General features: G+C 47.3%; 1 protein-coding gene across 2 annotated transcripts in view; it reads right to left on the bottom strand.

Moving 5' to 3' along the window:
* LOC115099984 (carboxyl-terminal PDZ ligand of neuronal nitric oxide synthase protein-like) overlaps positions 1-17,001 on the bottom strand; it is a 560,668-nt gene that overhangs the window by 475,896 nt on the left and 67,771 nt on the right. For both annotated transcript variants that reach the window (XM_029618101.1, XM_029618104.1), the window contains exon 2: positions 7,532-7,603. In XM_029618101.1, coding sequence (XP_029473961.1) covers positions 7,532-7,603 — 72 coding nt within the window. The remainder of the gene's footprint in view (positions 1-7,531; positions 7,604-17,001) is intronic.

Raw genomic sequence — 17,001 nt, 5'->3', positions numbered from 1 at the left:
CCGGGGCCTTATAGTTCTTAGAGTGGCGAATGGCAAAGCGCACTTCCGCTTCCGAAATAGGAGCATTTAGCGTGTCTCTCTGGTCTTGTGTTAAACAGGGGAGGGACAGGGACTCACAAAAACTCTGGCAGCTCGCAGGATCCCACCCTCCGGACGCATAGAGCGAGGAGTAATACTCCCGAAACCTCTTAAGAATAGATGGCGTGTCCGTAACCACTGCCGTATTAGACCCACGCACCGCTGGAATAAACCGACTGGACTGGGAAGATTTAATTAGGTTGGACAGCATTTTCCCCGCTTTGTTGCTGTGTTGATACAGTTTGAACTTGTAATAAAGATAGCTTTTTTTTGCTCTTTGATGTATGAGAGAATTAAGAGCGTGTTGAAAAGACATGTAAGAGACTCGTGCTTCCTTTGTGTGCAAACGAGATAGGCGGGCGCGGGCCTGAGTCATCTGGGAACTCAGCGAGAGGATCCGGCGGTCCAAAGCCTTCCGCCTGTGGGCGACGTAGGAAATTATCTCGCCTCGTAGGACCGCCTTCGCAGTGTTCCAGAATAGAATCGGCTGGGAAACGTGGGTCTGGTTGTTTAACACATATTCTTTCCATTTTACCAAGAGAAACTCTTTAAATTTTTCATCTTGGACCAAAAAATATGGATAACGCCAGATTTTGGGGGTAGAAATGGGGGGGGGACAACCCCATGTCCAACCACACCGGAGCGTGGTCAGAGATGACAATGTTGTCTATACCCGCATCCAAAACTTGGGAAAAAGCCTGGATACTTACAAGAAAGTAATCAATCCGTGAAAAGGAAGCATGAGCCCTAGAGAGATGGGTGAAATCACGCTCTGTGGGGTGCAAGGTCCTCCATACATCTAATAAGTGGAGTTGTGTTTCCAACATGGATGGACCCTTGCCCCTGCCCCCCTCCCAACTACGGCTGTGGGAGGCGTCCAAGTTCTGGTCCCGGATAGTGTTAAAGTCACCTCCCACAATTAAGATATCCGACAGGTAAGGCAACAAGTGGGAATACAAACTGCGATAAAAGCGAGGGTTATAGACATTCGGGGCGTACACATTACAAAACACCACTGTTTGATTAAACAATGAGGTAACCAAGATTAAATACCGCCCCTGCGGGTCTTTGATTTCCTGGTTTACAGTGATAGGAAGTTGTTTACGTAGCAAAATCGCCACCCCCGCCGACTTAGAGTTCGCTGACGCGTACCGTACATCTCCCACCCAGGTACGCCTAAGCTTCTCATGTTCTCTATCAGTAAGGTGTGTTTCCTGCAAGAATGCCACAGAAGGCGATTGCTTATTCAGGAAGGAAAGCACTTTAGCGCGTTTAATGGGAGAGTTAAGGCCGCAAACATTCCATGACACAAGCCGTGTGGGATTACTCATAACCTATGAAAAAGCCGGACTTAGTGTCACAGATGAGACTGATGCTGGTAGTGGTGACCCTCCCAGCTGAGGCCCCCCCTACCCACCCCCGTTCCCAAACCAAGCTTCCCCTACTTAAACAATCTACGTCTAGCCTGGTCCATTCATCCATCCACTGCTGTCTCATACACTCGCTCACCCTCCCTCCCACCTGTCCCCATCCCCCACTCCCCCCCCCTCCTCCCCCCACCCCCCCTTCTCCCTGAAACTTATTAACTGTTCCGTCCCCCAAACACTCCACCCACCTCTCAGTCAACTGACTAGGTCCTCCGACTAAGGAGGCCATGGGGATCCAGTATTGATGTGTCAAGGACCCCACTCTAAAATAAAACATAACAGATGCGTTAGCAAAAAGAACCCCATAACGGGGTGTGACCCAGTTTCGGGAAGTACAGATAGCTAGCTTTACACACCAACAAACGGTAAGGTCCCCCCCGCAGGTAGATAGGAGGTCCATTTATTCGGCCACGTGTGGCAAACCTGAGCAATAACCGGGAAGGCAAAGGAAAAAAAAAAAAAAAAAAAAAAACTTGGCTGTGATTGCTCTTCCCGCCAGTGCACTGTCCCGCGTTGCCTGTTCTCTCTGCGGCACACGCGTTTCCCTCGAAGAGAACAACCAAGTCCCAGGATCTGACCCAAAGGGGTCTGCATCTCCCTGGCAAACCCAACACTGACAACCCGGAGTCAACACTGGGAACAGTCCCGCCGTCAGCTGTCGCCACTCAAAATTGGCAACTAAGTTCAACATTTATATAGAAGGCCTAGAGTAGCGCCAAAAAACACAGTCACAGCGCTTGCAAGAGCACTCACTTGTCCATCTTGTCCATAAAGGCCCGCGCCAGGTCCGGAGACTCAAAAATATGGGACCTGTCCCCCTGCCAGATTCGCAGGCGAGCTGGAAACAATAGGGAGAATTTTACCCCCTTATTGTGCAGGGTGGTGCAGAGGGGGGCAAAGCTTCGTCGGGCGGTTGAAACAGCGGCAGAAAAATCTTGAAAGACCCATATGGGTTTACCCTGGTACTGCAGGTCGGATTTGTTCCGTGAGGCTCGCCAAATTTCTGCCTTGTGCGCCGAGTTGAGGATCTTGGCTATCACAAGCCTGGGACGCCCCGATCCCGCGCTCCGAGTCCCAAGCCGGTGGGCCCTTTCGACCACGAGCGTGCCCTGCAGGTGAGGGAGGGCCAATTCCTCAGGGAGCCATTCGGACAGCAAGCGGCAAAGCGACTGATCAGCAATATCCTCGGGGAACCCCATAAAGCGCAGATTGTCCCTACGGGCACGATTTTCAAGTTCGTCTACTTTATTTTGTAGAGCCTGAATGCTCTTATCTCGGGCAGCCATGCTAGTCACGCACGCGGCCGCGCCATCTTCCAGCCCCAAAATGCGTTCCTCTGCCTGTTCAAGCCGGGGCTGCAGAGAAGAAAGGTGCTCCCTCACCTCCCCTAGTTGCTCGGTGATGAGCGCTAGCTTCTCGTCCAGTGCCTCATGAATCACTGCCTTGATGTCTGCTAGTGTGGCCGCCGTTGGGGAGGCAGGGGCTTCAGTCTCGCCGGCAGCCGCCATTTTGGAATCGGGAGCTCTGATTTTTTCCTTCTCCCTCCTGCCGCCCCGCACGGACATCCCCACGCTCGTTTTTTGCAGCGATCGGGTGCCCAACATAAACAGCGTCTCGGGCTGGGTCCCAGACCCCAGGAAACTGGTTAGACGCAGTAAAAATTAGCGCGGTAAGTAGAGTGGGTCCCGGAGCTGGCAAGAACCCGTCTTACCCGCTCAGCACATCACGTGATCCCCCCACGCTGTTCTTTTAGCCTTTATTTTGTCAGCCACCTCCTTTGAGAACCAGATAGGTTTCATTTTTCTTTTGCTTTTCTTTACTTTTCTAACACATAGATTAGTTGCCTTGATAATTGCTCCTTTTAGATTGGTCCACTGTTGATCCACATCTCTCGTTCTCCCAGCCTTTTAGTTCTTCCTCCAGGTACTTCCCCATTTCATCAAAGTCCGTGTTTTTGAACTGCAAAACTCGGGTCTTTGTGCTTCTTTTCCGTATCCTTTTTGTGATATTAAACCATACTGTTTGATGATCACTGCTGCTGAGGTGGGCGCCCATCTGGACATCAGAGACATTATCTCCATTAGTGAGCACTAAGTCGAGTATTGCTCCTTCTCTCGTGGGTTCCATTACCATTTGTTTGAATGGTAATGGGATCCCACTTTGCTGCCCCCTTTGCTGTCTACTATGCAGGCCACAATGCTGCAGTTGGACTCCTCCTCAATCTGTTTCTTTTTTTTTTTTAACCAGCTTTACATAGCGGAGGGGAGGAGAGAGGGAGGCCTCAAGCTCCCTTCTTTGGGGTTAGGATGCCCTCTGGGTTTTCTCAGTAACCTACCTGGGAGCCTGACCACTGAAGGGAATCCTCATTTCCCACAGGATCCTGGAATTCACCCTGGGGAGCCTACTACAATAGAGTCTAGAAGGCAAGCTCTACCAGGGAAATCACGTCCACAGAGCTGTTGTCCTGGGAGCCAGGAAACTCAAAGCTGCACCTTGGCTCTGGGAGGTCTAGGATTTTATTTATTTTATTTTTTTTTAGTAATTCTGTTGTAGACACTGCTGGAGACAGACTACTGGCAACTGCCTAGTTCCACACTTTTGTAGGCAGCATTAAGGGGGAAAAAAAAAAAGTGTGTCTCTGCCTCAGGTAGGCGAAGAGTGAGATATCTCATTGGTCCACACTAGTCTAGCAGGAAGAAAATGAAATACACCTTGGGCTGAACTTTCCAAGGCATGAATGCTGGGCATCTAAACATGCAGTGAATTTTCAGAGCTCTCGAAGCATCCAAATGTTGGTGCTAAAAATATCCCTATTTAGATTCATAGAGTTCCATATTCAGCCAGCTCAGCTAGTTAGCCAGATAAACCTATTTGTCTAACTTAGCCTATATATTCAGTGGCCTGGGCATGCCACTGAATTTACTCAGCTATCTTAAAGTCAGCCAAATTAGTTATCTGGCTAACTGAGCTCCTCCCCAGAATGCCCTAACCCTGCCTGCCACTTAGCTGGTGCAGCTGCTGATCCCAGATATTCAACCGCCGCAACTTATCCATCCAAGAGGCACAGAATATCAACCTCATAAGATTTTAGATACCTAAACAAGAAGTTCATTTTCACAATTAGACTTGTGCATCAAATGTTAAAGGGCACAGACACAAATTCATTCATGGTCTATCAAGAAAATGTCTAAACATTTAGCTGTATTATGTTTACTAAAGGAGTCTCAAAAATAGTATTAGCCACTACACAAGTTACAAATTTACTCAGATGGATTCAACTAACATGTGAGGTGCAGTTCCCTAGCCATCCTGGTCCTGGTAGAAAATGAAGTGTTTGAAAGTTGTGAAACCTAGTGAAGAACCAACAGAAAAAAAATGATGTAGTCAAGGAGCTTTTGAATCTCTACAGGGCATATCTGAAGAAGTTGGGTGGTTGGAAGGGAGGGAGGAATGCACTACAACAATGTTTGTTAGGCAAATAAAAGGAACCACAATCTAAAAAGATTTCATACTAGTCTAAGAAATAGTAATAAAAAAATAATAGTACACCATTAAATAATGGTGGAAAATATAAAATTAAAGAGGGGATTATGCAGAAAGGGAAAAATAAAATTACCTGTTGTAGAAAAAGCCTGACTATGCATCTCAAGCCACAAGAAGGGACTGAAACTTGGATCCCAAGAGAGAAAATAGGATACATCACATCACAGAATAACTATTGGGTACAATCCACAAATATAAGATATTATAAAGCTTTCTGGATTTTTTTTCAACAGTTTACAAAACAGTACATCCCCCACAGAACTAATGCAGTCAACTTTCTAGAATGCACACACACTTAGATACATGCGCCTGTATGGATCTGGAAAAAAAATGACTTGTCCCCAGCTTCTTCTGGCCTCCCTGCATGCCCGGAAAATCGGTGTCAGCAGAACACTGAATAGGCGTGCGCGCACACACACACACACAGGATCCCATAAACCTCCCTCCCTTCAGAAAACAACCTGAAAAAGGAAACAGAACTAAGATAAATAAAGGGAAAGAAAAGACAAAAATCAGCATCACTCCAATACTAAACAGAAACCCCCAACAAACCCTTTAACTGTTCGAATAAGCATAGCCCCAAGTTTCCTGCAGCAGCTTAGGGGTAGATTCAGCAGCAATTCTGTGATACATTTCATAAATTTGAAAAATTTTGCATAAAAATTTACATTACTTAATATTTGCAGAATCAAAAAAAAGTTTCGTTTTCCAACCTTGCCTTTCAGTCTGCATGATTTATTTTGTTCTTTTGGAGTTTTATGGGTGGGGGGTCTCAGATGTGGATGTGGGGAGGAGAGATCTTAGGGATGGGAAGAGGACAGCAACGGAGATTCGGTAGGGGAGAGAAGGAAGGAAATTCCATAAAAGAGAGAGGAAGGTGCCCCACCTCCAGCTCTGCTTCTCATCAGATCCCCTCTCTCTCTCTACTTTCTCTTTAATCCTTGCCTTTTTTCTCAGAGATGCCCTCTTTCATCCAACTACAAATACACACATATGCACATACACATCCTCTTCCAGCCCCCTCTTCAATACAACTCCCCCATTCCCTGAGGCCCTGTTTCACAATCCCACCCCCCTTTTTTTTTTTTTTTTTTTAAACAAACATCTTCCCCCCAATCTTGTAAAGAATCCCCTGGCTCTAGCTCCTCTTTCAAAATCCCAGCCTAACCCCCCCCCCCCCCCACCCCGCCCCAGATCTTCTTTCCTTTCACAATCGTTCCTCCTCATCCTTCCTTTTCCTGCATAGATTCAGGCCAGCAGGAGGAGAGAAGCAGCAGTGCCTCCGACTGTGCTCTCCACCTATGCCACCAGGGACTGACTGCTGCTTGGAAGCAGGAGGCAGAGGAATATGGCCTGACATGCTGCCGCTCTCCGCCTTTTCTTTCTGCCTCCAGATCAGCACAGAAGGGAGTGAAACAGTCCAGAGGAGGAAGGGCGCTAACCCCTGCCTCACAGAGTAGGTTAAGCCTCGTGCTATAATTTTACAAGAACTGGGCAGCTCTGTAGAAAAGGTGGCTTATGTGTCCCCCTCCCAGACCCACAGAATCATGGTGCACTAGTGGCCCTACTAATTAGTGGAGGAAGAAAACAAATATACAGAAACCCAACAAATAAGATCAGATTTTCAAGAACTAAGAGCAGGAAGACAAGAAAATATCAAGCACATTCTATAGGAAGGAGAACTACGTAAGAGGAATAGCTAAGAACATTTTAACTTCAAAGAAAGTTTTTCAGGGTCAAACAGTGTATCTATGTCTATGATGTTTTACTGACAGGGGTAACCAGGATACAATTCAGCTCTCCTCCATGTACCATTTCTAGCTGAAGACTCAAATTTCTTGTACATCCCTACTTTTAAAAGGCAACTTTTTTCTGCATTCTGATTTTTTGTATAAAAATGACTATTTAGCCTTGGGAGATAGTTTTCCAACTGGCTGTATTTCTAAAAAATATTCTCAGGTACACTTAAATCCTCTTTTCTTGTGGCTGTTCAGAAAGCTTGTAATTTTTTTTCTTGCAAACCTGTTTTGGGTGGTTTTTTTTGGGGGCAGATTTTAAAATCCATTTTTTCTTCCTGAAACAGAGGATAACTGGTAGCAAAAAGATGTTTAAGCTATTCTTAGATCCACACAGACAAGGTTTGAAACAAAGGATGTGAACCCCAATGCAAGCACCAACTATCATATCCCTTACATCCTATTCCAAATCCCAGTCTCCTTCTCTCTATACTAATCCATGTCACTAACCATCTCACCATCCACTCCACAAAACAGGTATCTTATTCATCTACTTCTCACCTAAACTGCACTCATGTGCAGACCTACCGTAATTATCTGCAAAACTATCTGTTCTCTAAATCTAGGCTTCTCCTTTCCCATATCTGCCCCAATCTCAGTCAACAACCAACTCCCAAACTATACCCCTAATCTGGGAGGCATGATGGAACCAAACAGGAGAGTTTAGAGTAAGAAAACATAACTTACCCTTATTCTCCTCATAGCAGCAACAATCTCCACCCTACTGTTTGGCCTGGGAACATCCAGACTTCCAATGTACTAAGAATAAAAAAAACAAAACAGAGAACTAAGTGAATCAAGGAAGAAGTAAGCAAGCTTTGTTCCTGCTACAATTCGTTCTCATGCTAACACATTGCTAAACCTCAATAGTTATTTGTGCAGTACTGTAGGTATTTCTCTAACCCCAGAGGGCTTACACTCTAAGTTTGTACCTGAGCCAATGGAGGATAAATTGACTTGCCCAAGGTCACAAGGGGCAACAGTGGGACTTGAACCCTGGTTTCCTGGTTCGTAGCCTACTGCGCTAACCACTAGGCTACTCCTCCACATCATGGATGACCTCCTGGGGAGAAAGCACCTATTCATTTCTGTTGATGTTCTGCAGAAATTAGTACTTTTGATTCACTTCAGTCTTGAGGTATCACCACATCTATACAGTTTTATTCTGGTTGCAAATGTATTTAAAGTTAAAGCACTACTCTGACAATTTTGCTTAAAATTAACATGGATAAAGCAGTGTGGCTGCCATGTTTAGTCCATCTGAATGCACAGAAATAAAGGGTAGTCAAGAAATATATTAAATTAATCCAATAAAAAAGGTTTTGCTATATTTTTTTTGTTAATTTTTATTTTCAAAAATAAGTTGAAGCTAATGAAAATAGATTCCTAACAGGCTGCTTTCAGATTTAACAGTTTTTCAAAACAGAAATCCTATATTTAAAGAAGACTTAGAAAGAGACCATCACAAAAGGCAATTAAAAAGGAACAAAAAATGTTTTCCAAAAGACAGAATTACACAACTTCCAGATAAAAATGTATCCGCTTTGCTAGTGACTCAAACCAAACAAAAGAAAACCAAATTTTTGTAGCTGTTCTACAGCTCATAGCATAATCCAGAACTGGAGCCATCAGCAGGCCAGCATTAGAGAAGCAGACTGGAGTAAAGCAAATTCAATGAAGCTGGAGCTAGGGAAGCAAAGGATTGCCCCCAAACTCAATGACTTTAGAACAGTTCTTCAAGCTTTGATTTTTTCTAAATTAGATTACTGTAACGCCCTCCTGTTGGGCCTTCTATTATCCACTATTAGACCCCTTCAATTACTCCAGAATGCAGCCGCAAGAATTTTTAACAGGTTCCAGGAAGTGCGATCATTTTACACCTGTTTTAAAAGATCTCCATTGGTTGCCCATTTTCTATCGAATACATTTTAAGGTTTTATCTCTGATTCATAAATAGTTATTTAACGATAATGTCAAATGGTTTAGTGCTGCTCTTCATTTTCACACAACCAAACGAAATCCGCGATCTAGTAACAAGGTTGGGGTTTTTATTTTGTTTTTTTTAACCATCTCCTAGGCTGGCTCACTTAAATTGTATGTCACTGGCTGGACCCAAATGATGGAATGCACTACCATCTGACTTAAGGCTTGACAGCAACTTTCAAACATTTATGAAGAACCTAAAAGCTTGGCTCTTCCGGCAGGCTTTTGGCGAGCATATATGACATTCAAGGTCCTAATAGGTTTTATAGGCCTTTTGTCTTGTTTTATTATCTGATGGGGGTTTTTTTTTTATATTACATGTTTTATTTTATTTCTGTTTTATTATTGTATTTACTGCATTTTTTTGTTATGTATTTTATTTTGTATGTATGTAAAAAATAAATTAATAAAATCTCACGGCATTCCTGGCCTGAGTCCTCCTGTGACGCTGAACAGGAATGTCCCAGTCATGCTGCACTAGCATAAGAGGTCTATGTACAAAGCTGTGTACAAATGGATCAGCCGGCACCCCAGGCCAGGCATAATGTGGGTGCCAGGCACCAGCCATGCCGGCACCCGGGGGATGGAGCAGGGAGGGCGGGTCATCGCGCGCTTGTGCCTGCGCCGGCGCGCCCTCCCATTGGTCGCCGTCCCCGGGGACGTATCACGTCCTCAGGGAGGCGGGCCGGGAGCCAATTGGTTCCCTTGTGGTAGGCGAACGAAAATGCAGGCATCCTGCCAATTAAGTTGCCTGGGAGCGTCGGCAGCCCCCCCCCCCCCCCTTTGCCTGCCGACACTCCCTGGACTCGTATACCCCAGACTCGGATAACTTCTCCAGGCCTTGCTTCAGCTGCGGCAGGCCTCAATCCTCCTTCGCCACGTGAGTACATGTGCCTGCACCCCCTCACTTGCGATCAGGTGCCCCCATCTGTCTCTGGCTGCCTTAGTGACAATCCGTCCCCTGCAGTCTCCCCATCCCCGCTTGGCCCATGTCCCCCATCCGCGTTCCTCCACCCTTCCCCACCACGTAAGCCCTCAGGCCTTGCTGCTGCCCCAAGCCTTCTTTCTGCCTTGTGAGCCCCAGAACCCCCCTCGTGGTCCCCGTGCAGGCAGTGGCCTCCTTGATTGTCTGCCGCTGCCTTCTCAGGCCCTGCTCCCTGGATAGAGCCTCGCCCACGTGCTCTATGTTCTTGCCTCTTTACACCCCACCCCTGTGCCTCACTTCATTAATTTCTCCAGCATTTAAAAAAATAAATAAATAGCCTTCACATATATCCTATCCATCCCCCCTGTCCCCTCGGCCAGCGTGCTCACCCTGCATTTCTCTTCCCCCCTCACCCCCTCCTCTTTCTGCCTGCGTGATTTTCAGCCTTCTCCAGGAGGCCCTGCCCTGCTGTCCCTGCAGGCCCCAAGCCTCCTTTGTTGCCGCGTTTGTTCCCCCCCCCCCCCGCCCCGCCCCATGAGCCGGCCCCTGCTTCCTTGTGCCTGCCGTTCACGCCACGTCCCTCCTCCCCGACCCAGACCTCCCGTTGCTTTCTTAAAAAATAAAATATATAGATATATATATATATATATATCCCTCCTAGGATGGAGGCCCCAGCCCCTCCAGACTAAAAGGAAAATTCCTCTCCCATATGCCACCCATATGGAAGCCCCAGTGACACAGCCCTTCCAGCCCGAAAGTATGAACTATCATCGTTACCCGGGCGAGCCCCGCAGGACCCATCGGGGTAAGGCCTTAACTTCTCGCCCTACCACCGACGGCACCGCACCGGCCACGAGGCTTTCATCCTGCATGAGATAGAATCAGAAGACGCCACAGTGGCACCGGGGGAGCCAACGGGTGAACCACATACAGTTCAAGAGATCTTCAGGAGAGGACGTCAGGCCAGGCCCATATGATCAGAGGCTGGGAAGGATTCCACTCAAGCAACGATGCCATACCCCGCAGAAACTTCGGTCACAAAAAGAGGAAGACGTCGCACGCGTGGGAAGACAGATCGAGGAGCATAGTCGTTTGTTGCCCCACCCAATGCGGGGCGTTCATGAGGCCCCCCATGCGACTCCGAAGCACTACCTAAAGGATTCTATGAGTCAGATGGCAACATGCAAACCTTGTGGAGGGAAGAGTCATGTTCCGTAGAAGCAGTAGTACGAAGACCTATCAATCATCCCAATGGCGCCTTCTTTGGCCGAAGTACGGTATGCCTTGGGCCTACGGCAGTTAACACAGGAGCGGCTGCTTTGTCGCAAGTAGAAGGTGCCACAAGGATGAGAAAGTACTGCGAGGACTACAGGACTGCGACAGCGACAGAGGAGGCAATCGACCTCAGATCCCCAGCCAGCATACAGGTGAGACAGTGGCAGAGCAGAGACAACGATTCGACCGCAAGCTGCCTGGGTGAGTGGGGTCCGGTCTCTAACAGGTTTCAAGGGGAGCAAGGTCCTTACATCTCCAACGATAATCTAACAGGACTGTTGCCATGGCACAACTCTGGGACACTGACTGGTAACGGCCCTCAGGGCGGATCTCCTTCCCCGATGAATGGTGGGGGTGGCCCTTCCAGCTATTGGCCGACAGGGTACAAGGGATTCTCTTACGGTCACCCTCCCCCTGGAGCAGGGGAGACCCCCAGGATCACAGCCTGGTCGCAGTTCATATAGGGATGCCTCTCGCTCATACATGGGCAATACTATTACGTCAGATACGCCAGGTCCTGTGGCGCCTGTCTTTCGATTCACAGATGCCAACCACTTTGGATGGGCGAGTCTATGAGGTCAAACACGAGCGGAAGGAAGCGCGTACGACGGAGGGCACCTCCAGACCTTCGGCTCTATCAGCTGGCTCATTAAACAGAGAGGTCTTGAACTCAGGTGAGATGGGCACCAAGTCGGGGTTACATAACGTAGTTGCTAATAAATTGCACGATGGTACTGCGCTGCCCGACATCTCTGCCAATATAACAAATGCACAGCCTGAGGGGAACACGGTGAGAATAGAGCAGGCCACAAACGCATACACGACTGAGGAAGGAAAGAAAGCTAGGAAGCAGGGCAAGGCCAAGCGTTAGTGCAGGCGCACTAGATCTAGCTCTTCAGATTCCTCAGCATCCGCTTCATACTCTTGTTCGAGCTCTTCTGGAATGTCCTCTAGTGAAGACATGGAAAAAGGGGACAAAGAGCGAGACAGAGGTGTGGCAGTGCTAGTTACATTTTCAGAACTTTGGGAAGATGTGCCCAAGGTGATGCACAAGAAAATTAGACAGAGGAAATATATTGACCTCTTCCATCTACTCGAAGGTAGAAGAGGCATGGAAAGAGTTAAAAAAAAAAGAGAGAAGTTGAGCGCTTCCCAGGCACACAGAAGAAAATAGTAGCAAGGAACTATTAAATTGGACCCGCTCATTCCTGAGACTGGCGAGCGTGATAGGCTGTCATGATAGTTCCCAATATGGACCGATGTTAGCATTTGCAGATACTATATTGGCAGCCAGCAAGGACTATGAAGGCTGGTCCTGGCTTAATTACGACGAGCGCTTCCGAGATCGTATGGAAGAGAATAAATTTATATTCTGGCGCACGAGGGATGTGGGATTATGGCTAACAGATGAATGCAAAGATTCCTTCCTATGCGCCAAGTGGAGCCAGTCATCCAGCTTCCAAATGCGGAAAGCATTCAGGAGAAGGGGGCACAGGTGCTGGGTCTGCCTTGAGAGAAGCGCCAAAAGGTACCCAGAAATGAGGACCTCGGTTTAGCGCCGACGCCGGTTCAAATTGCAGCATTGAAGCCATGGTTGCTTAGGAACCCAAATATGGAGACCTAGTGCCAACGCCAGTTCAAATTGCAGCATTGAAGCCATGGTTGCTTAAGAACCCAAATAGGGAGACATAGTTGTTCTTTTTGAAAGGATTCTCAGACGGTTTTGTTTTCACATTCATGGGCCCTGCCGGAGTCGGGGGAGGCGCAAATTGTCCCTCAGCGCGCATGTCCAGGTTCGTCAAAGATAAACTGTTTGCGGAGATTGAGCTAGGGCACATAGCGGGATCATTCCACAAGTCCCCCTTTCCAGACTTAGTAATCCCTAAAAAAGAGAAAGGAAAGTTTAGACTCATTCACAATTTGAGATCGGTCAAGGACTTCATCCCTCTCGAGCTCTGCGCAGTAAGATACCAGTCATTCAGCTCAGCAGTCCAGCTAGTGCAGATATTTATTTATTTTTAACTTTTATATACCGACATTCTTGCATTAAATGCAAATCATGCCGGTTTACAGTGAAACAGAAAAAGCAGGAAAAAATTCCTTAGTCGAATACAATGAAACAGCTTAGTTAACAAAGGAAACAAATATAAATTTTTACATATACACAAAGGTTTGCACGAAGGGGTGCACAAAGGGGAGAGCCCCTTTGTCGCGCCCCTTCAGTGCGTGACTCCTGGTGTTGAGGCTGTCTTAACTGTCCGATGTTAGTGACGTCATGGGGGGGCGGGTCTAATGATCGCAGCACTTACATCGCTGCTTCTTTCCATACGCAGTCAGGGGGTTTTGATGGCAAAGGCCGGGCAATTCTAATACTTTGGCTGATTCTCTTTCTCGTTCCACGTGGGACACATTATAATTAAAATTCCCAGCTCCCCCCTCTCCCTTACCATTCTAGCTCCCTCACCTTTCCCAGCTCCCTCCCTGCTCCCTCCCCCCCCTGCTCCCTCCCCCCACCCTTCCCCAGCACCCTGCTGCCTCTCCCCTACCCCTCCCCTCTCTTCCTACAAACAGCCTTTCCTCGAAAGTGCCATTGCCTTAACGTTCTCCTATACCCCTACCCCCTCCTCTCCTTTCCCTTCCTCGCTACCCCCCTCCCCTTCTCCCTTCCCCTACATTTAATATTAATATTGTAAATAAGTTCATATGTTAAGTTCTTAAGTGTACATGCATCCTTAACATCCTGATGCATACCTATTCTTAACATGGATAATCATCATCCAGTTCGTTTTACAAAATTGTATCCTTGCTCGTTGACTCTCTCTATCCTTGTTCCTAGTTCATTGTAATATCGTTGACTCTCTCTATCCTCGTTCATTGTAATTTCCTTTCTCAGTTAAATGTGAACCGACATGATGTGTCCTACGAATGCCGGTATATAAAAATTGTTAAATAAATAAATAAATAAATAAATTATGGAAATTCATGACAGAGACAGATCCATAGGTAGCTTCAGTGCCTGCTTTCCTTTGGCAGTTTGGTATCCAGAAGCCTGGAGGTTGCTACAAAGATCACTAGCCCCTTCCACGTGGTCTGCCTACGTGAAAGGGGCTGGGAAGGTGGTGTCCTTTTTCTCCAAATGGGGATGGAGTGAGGAGCCAGTTTCCGAGTGGGGCATAATGTGATACATAGAGGCGAAAAAGCCGAAGGGACTTCAAGGGCGGCAGTCGCGAGACAACTAACGGGCTTTTCCTTCTTTATGCGGGCTCATAATTGGGGTTTCCCATGCGGACAATTCTTGATCCATCATTGTTGGGTTGGGCAAAAGAAGGGACACGAGTGGCAGAGGGAAAACATCCAATTACCCATGATATTCTACAGAAATTATGGGACACTTTACCAAACATATGTAGTTCCGAATACGAAACAAACTTGTTTCGTGATGCTTTCCTTTTTGTATTCTTCGGAGCGTTTCGGGTCAGTGAGCTAGTGGCTAGGGCCACTAAAGGTTGGGAGTCTTCCGGCTTGCTCTTCCAGTACATTACTCGGAGGGCAGATTCCCTCATTTTGTTTATACCCCGTTCCACAACAGATCAGATGGAAAAAGGTCCATACATAGTAGCACAAACCATCCCCAACTGCAGGACCGATCCAGTGGCTAAATGCAGAGCTTTCGTGGAGCTTTGTCCCTCTGAGGGATCCAGATTTTGGTTCACATGGATGGCAGACCGCTCACCAAATTTCAATTCAAAGCAGTGCTATGCAAGTGCTTAACGTCCCTCGGGTTAGACTCGTCCCATTTCGGAACACATTCCTTCCAAATAGGCGCAGCTACCTCAGCCGCTCAAGCGGGATTACCAGGATGTATAATTCAGCAGATCGGGCAATGGAAATCGGGCGCCTTTAAGGATTACATATGCCCAGGACATCAATAACCAATGCAATATACTAACACTTCTCTCTATCCAGGTCCTAGAAGTCGGGGGCAGTGAATATGGATTGTGGAACACTCCATCACATGGGCTTTCAGGCATGCCCAGGAGCGTCCCTATGGGGTTCACTTGGACTTAACGCAGTATAACGCAACAATCTGTTGGCTGGGACGCTGGGGCAGGGGCTGGGATGAATTGCTTTCCTGCCTGCAAAGGAGCGTAGTGTGATTCAGACAACCACAGATTCTGATTATCCACCTAGATGGCAATGATTGGGGTTTGATGTCTGGATGCAATTTTATCACTATGGTACGGAAGGACTTGATATCTGCCATGGTCTTGCTGCCAACTACAGTAATTTGTTGGTCTGACATTATTCCAAGGCCTGCTGAAATGAATAGAAGGATTTGGCAACGCTGCAAACAAGCAAATTGGTTCCTGGTTAACATTATTAGGACGTCACATTCGTCACGAGTGGTCATGGGACTGCGGGAAAGGGCTATTTCACCCTGACAGTGTGCATCTATCCTTTATAGGATGGGATTTGTTCCTAAATACATTTCAGGATGCCTTGGAAGCATTGCTGCAGTAGGGATCTAGGCCGCATCTTTGGAGGGGGGTCACAGGATGGGTCCATCCTGTGCCGGTGGCGGGTTGCCCGAGCCGAATGAGATGTAATGTGAAGATGGCAGGACAATTGGGTGCAGTTGTCCTGGGGAGGCTTCTTGCTGTAGGTGGTGGGAGCTGGTGGTCACGACCCCTTGCTGATGGTGGCGGGGGTTGTGGGTATTGTGCAAATGTTAATGGTTCAAAACTGGATCTGTGCACCTTGCTGGCGGGTGCACAGGGAGGCGTATGTAAATTCCTGGCTCGTGCATCTGACTGTTGTACAATAAAGTTGTGGCCTGTTTGATCCCACTATTGCCTAAGTCTCGTTGATGTTATAGATTGCATTGCTTGTTACTGATTTGTGAGAGGGTGGGTGCCGGGAGAAGTCAGTCCTGGCTACCCATATTAATGTAAACATGCATTACCTGCTCAACTCCAAACACAGCCCTAGACTCTTGGAGCCACATCACCTTAGATATCGCAAACAAACTGTGCCCTATCACCACACATAAAACTAAACCATCTGCAAAAAAACAAAACCCATGGTACTCCCCAGACCTCAAACTAATGAAATATGAGCTCAGGCAGAAAGAACGCACATGGCGTAAAGACCCATCCCCGCAAAAAGCATCCATATTCAAATCCTCACTACATCTCTACAGGCTAGCCACCCTTAAAGCCAAACGAGACTACTACGCCCTAAGAATCCACGATTACAAATATAACCCCAAAGCCCTCTTCACCTATGTTTCTTCCCTTACCAAACACACATCCCCCCCCCCCCCCCCCCATTCCTGACAGCGAAGCCAGCAGCAAATGTGAAGAACTGGGACGCTACTTTCATGACAAAATCACAACCATCCTTCTCCGATTTCCTTCTACTCCCTCCTCGCTCCCAGCTGCCACAGGCACTGTCCCACCCTCGTCCTCCTTTAACGACCTTGAACTCGTTTCATCCACTGAAATCACATCTATCCTCAAAAAGATGAAACCTACGACTCATCCATCAGACACAATCCCCACCAAAGCCCTCCTCACCATACCTGACTTCATTTCCAAACCCATTGCAGATGTTATCAATTGCTCCCTCTCTTCAGGCATTGTCCCTGACCCACTCAAGCATGCTGTGGTCAAACCACTGCTCAAAAAACCTGCACTTGACCCCAAGGACCCTGCCAACTTTCGCCCTATCTCCAATCTCCCTTTCATCTCAAAAATCATGGAGAAGGTCGTCAACTCGCAACTTACAGAATTCCTTGAAACTCACAACCTTCTCCACCCCTCTCAATTTGGCTTCCGTAAACACCTCAACACCGAGACCCTCTTACTTTCCTTGACTGACTACTTACTCAGGGGACTGGATCAAGGTCACAGCTACCTTCTTGCTCTACTGGACATTTCAGCAGCTTTTGACACCATAAATCACACCCACCTCC

The sequence above is a fragment of the Rhinatrema bivittatum genome, chromosome 10, assembly GCF_901001135.1.
Source record: "Rhinatrema bivittatum chromosome 10, aRhiBiv1.1, whole genome shotgun sequence".
Taxonomy (NCBI): Eukaryota; Metazoa; Chordata; class Amphibia; order Gymnophiona; family Rhinatrematidae; genus Rhinatrema; species Rhinatrema bivittatum.
This window is presented reverse-complemented; position numbering and strand designations above follow the sequence as displayed.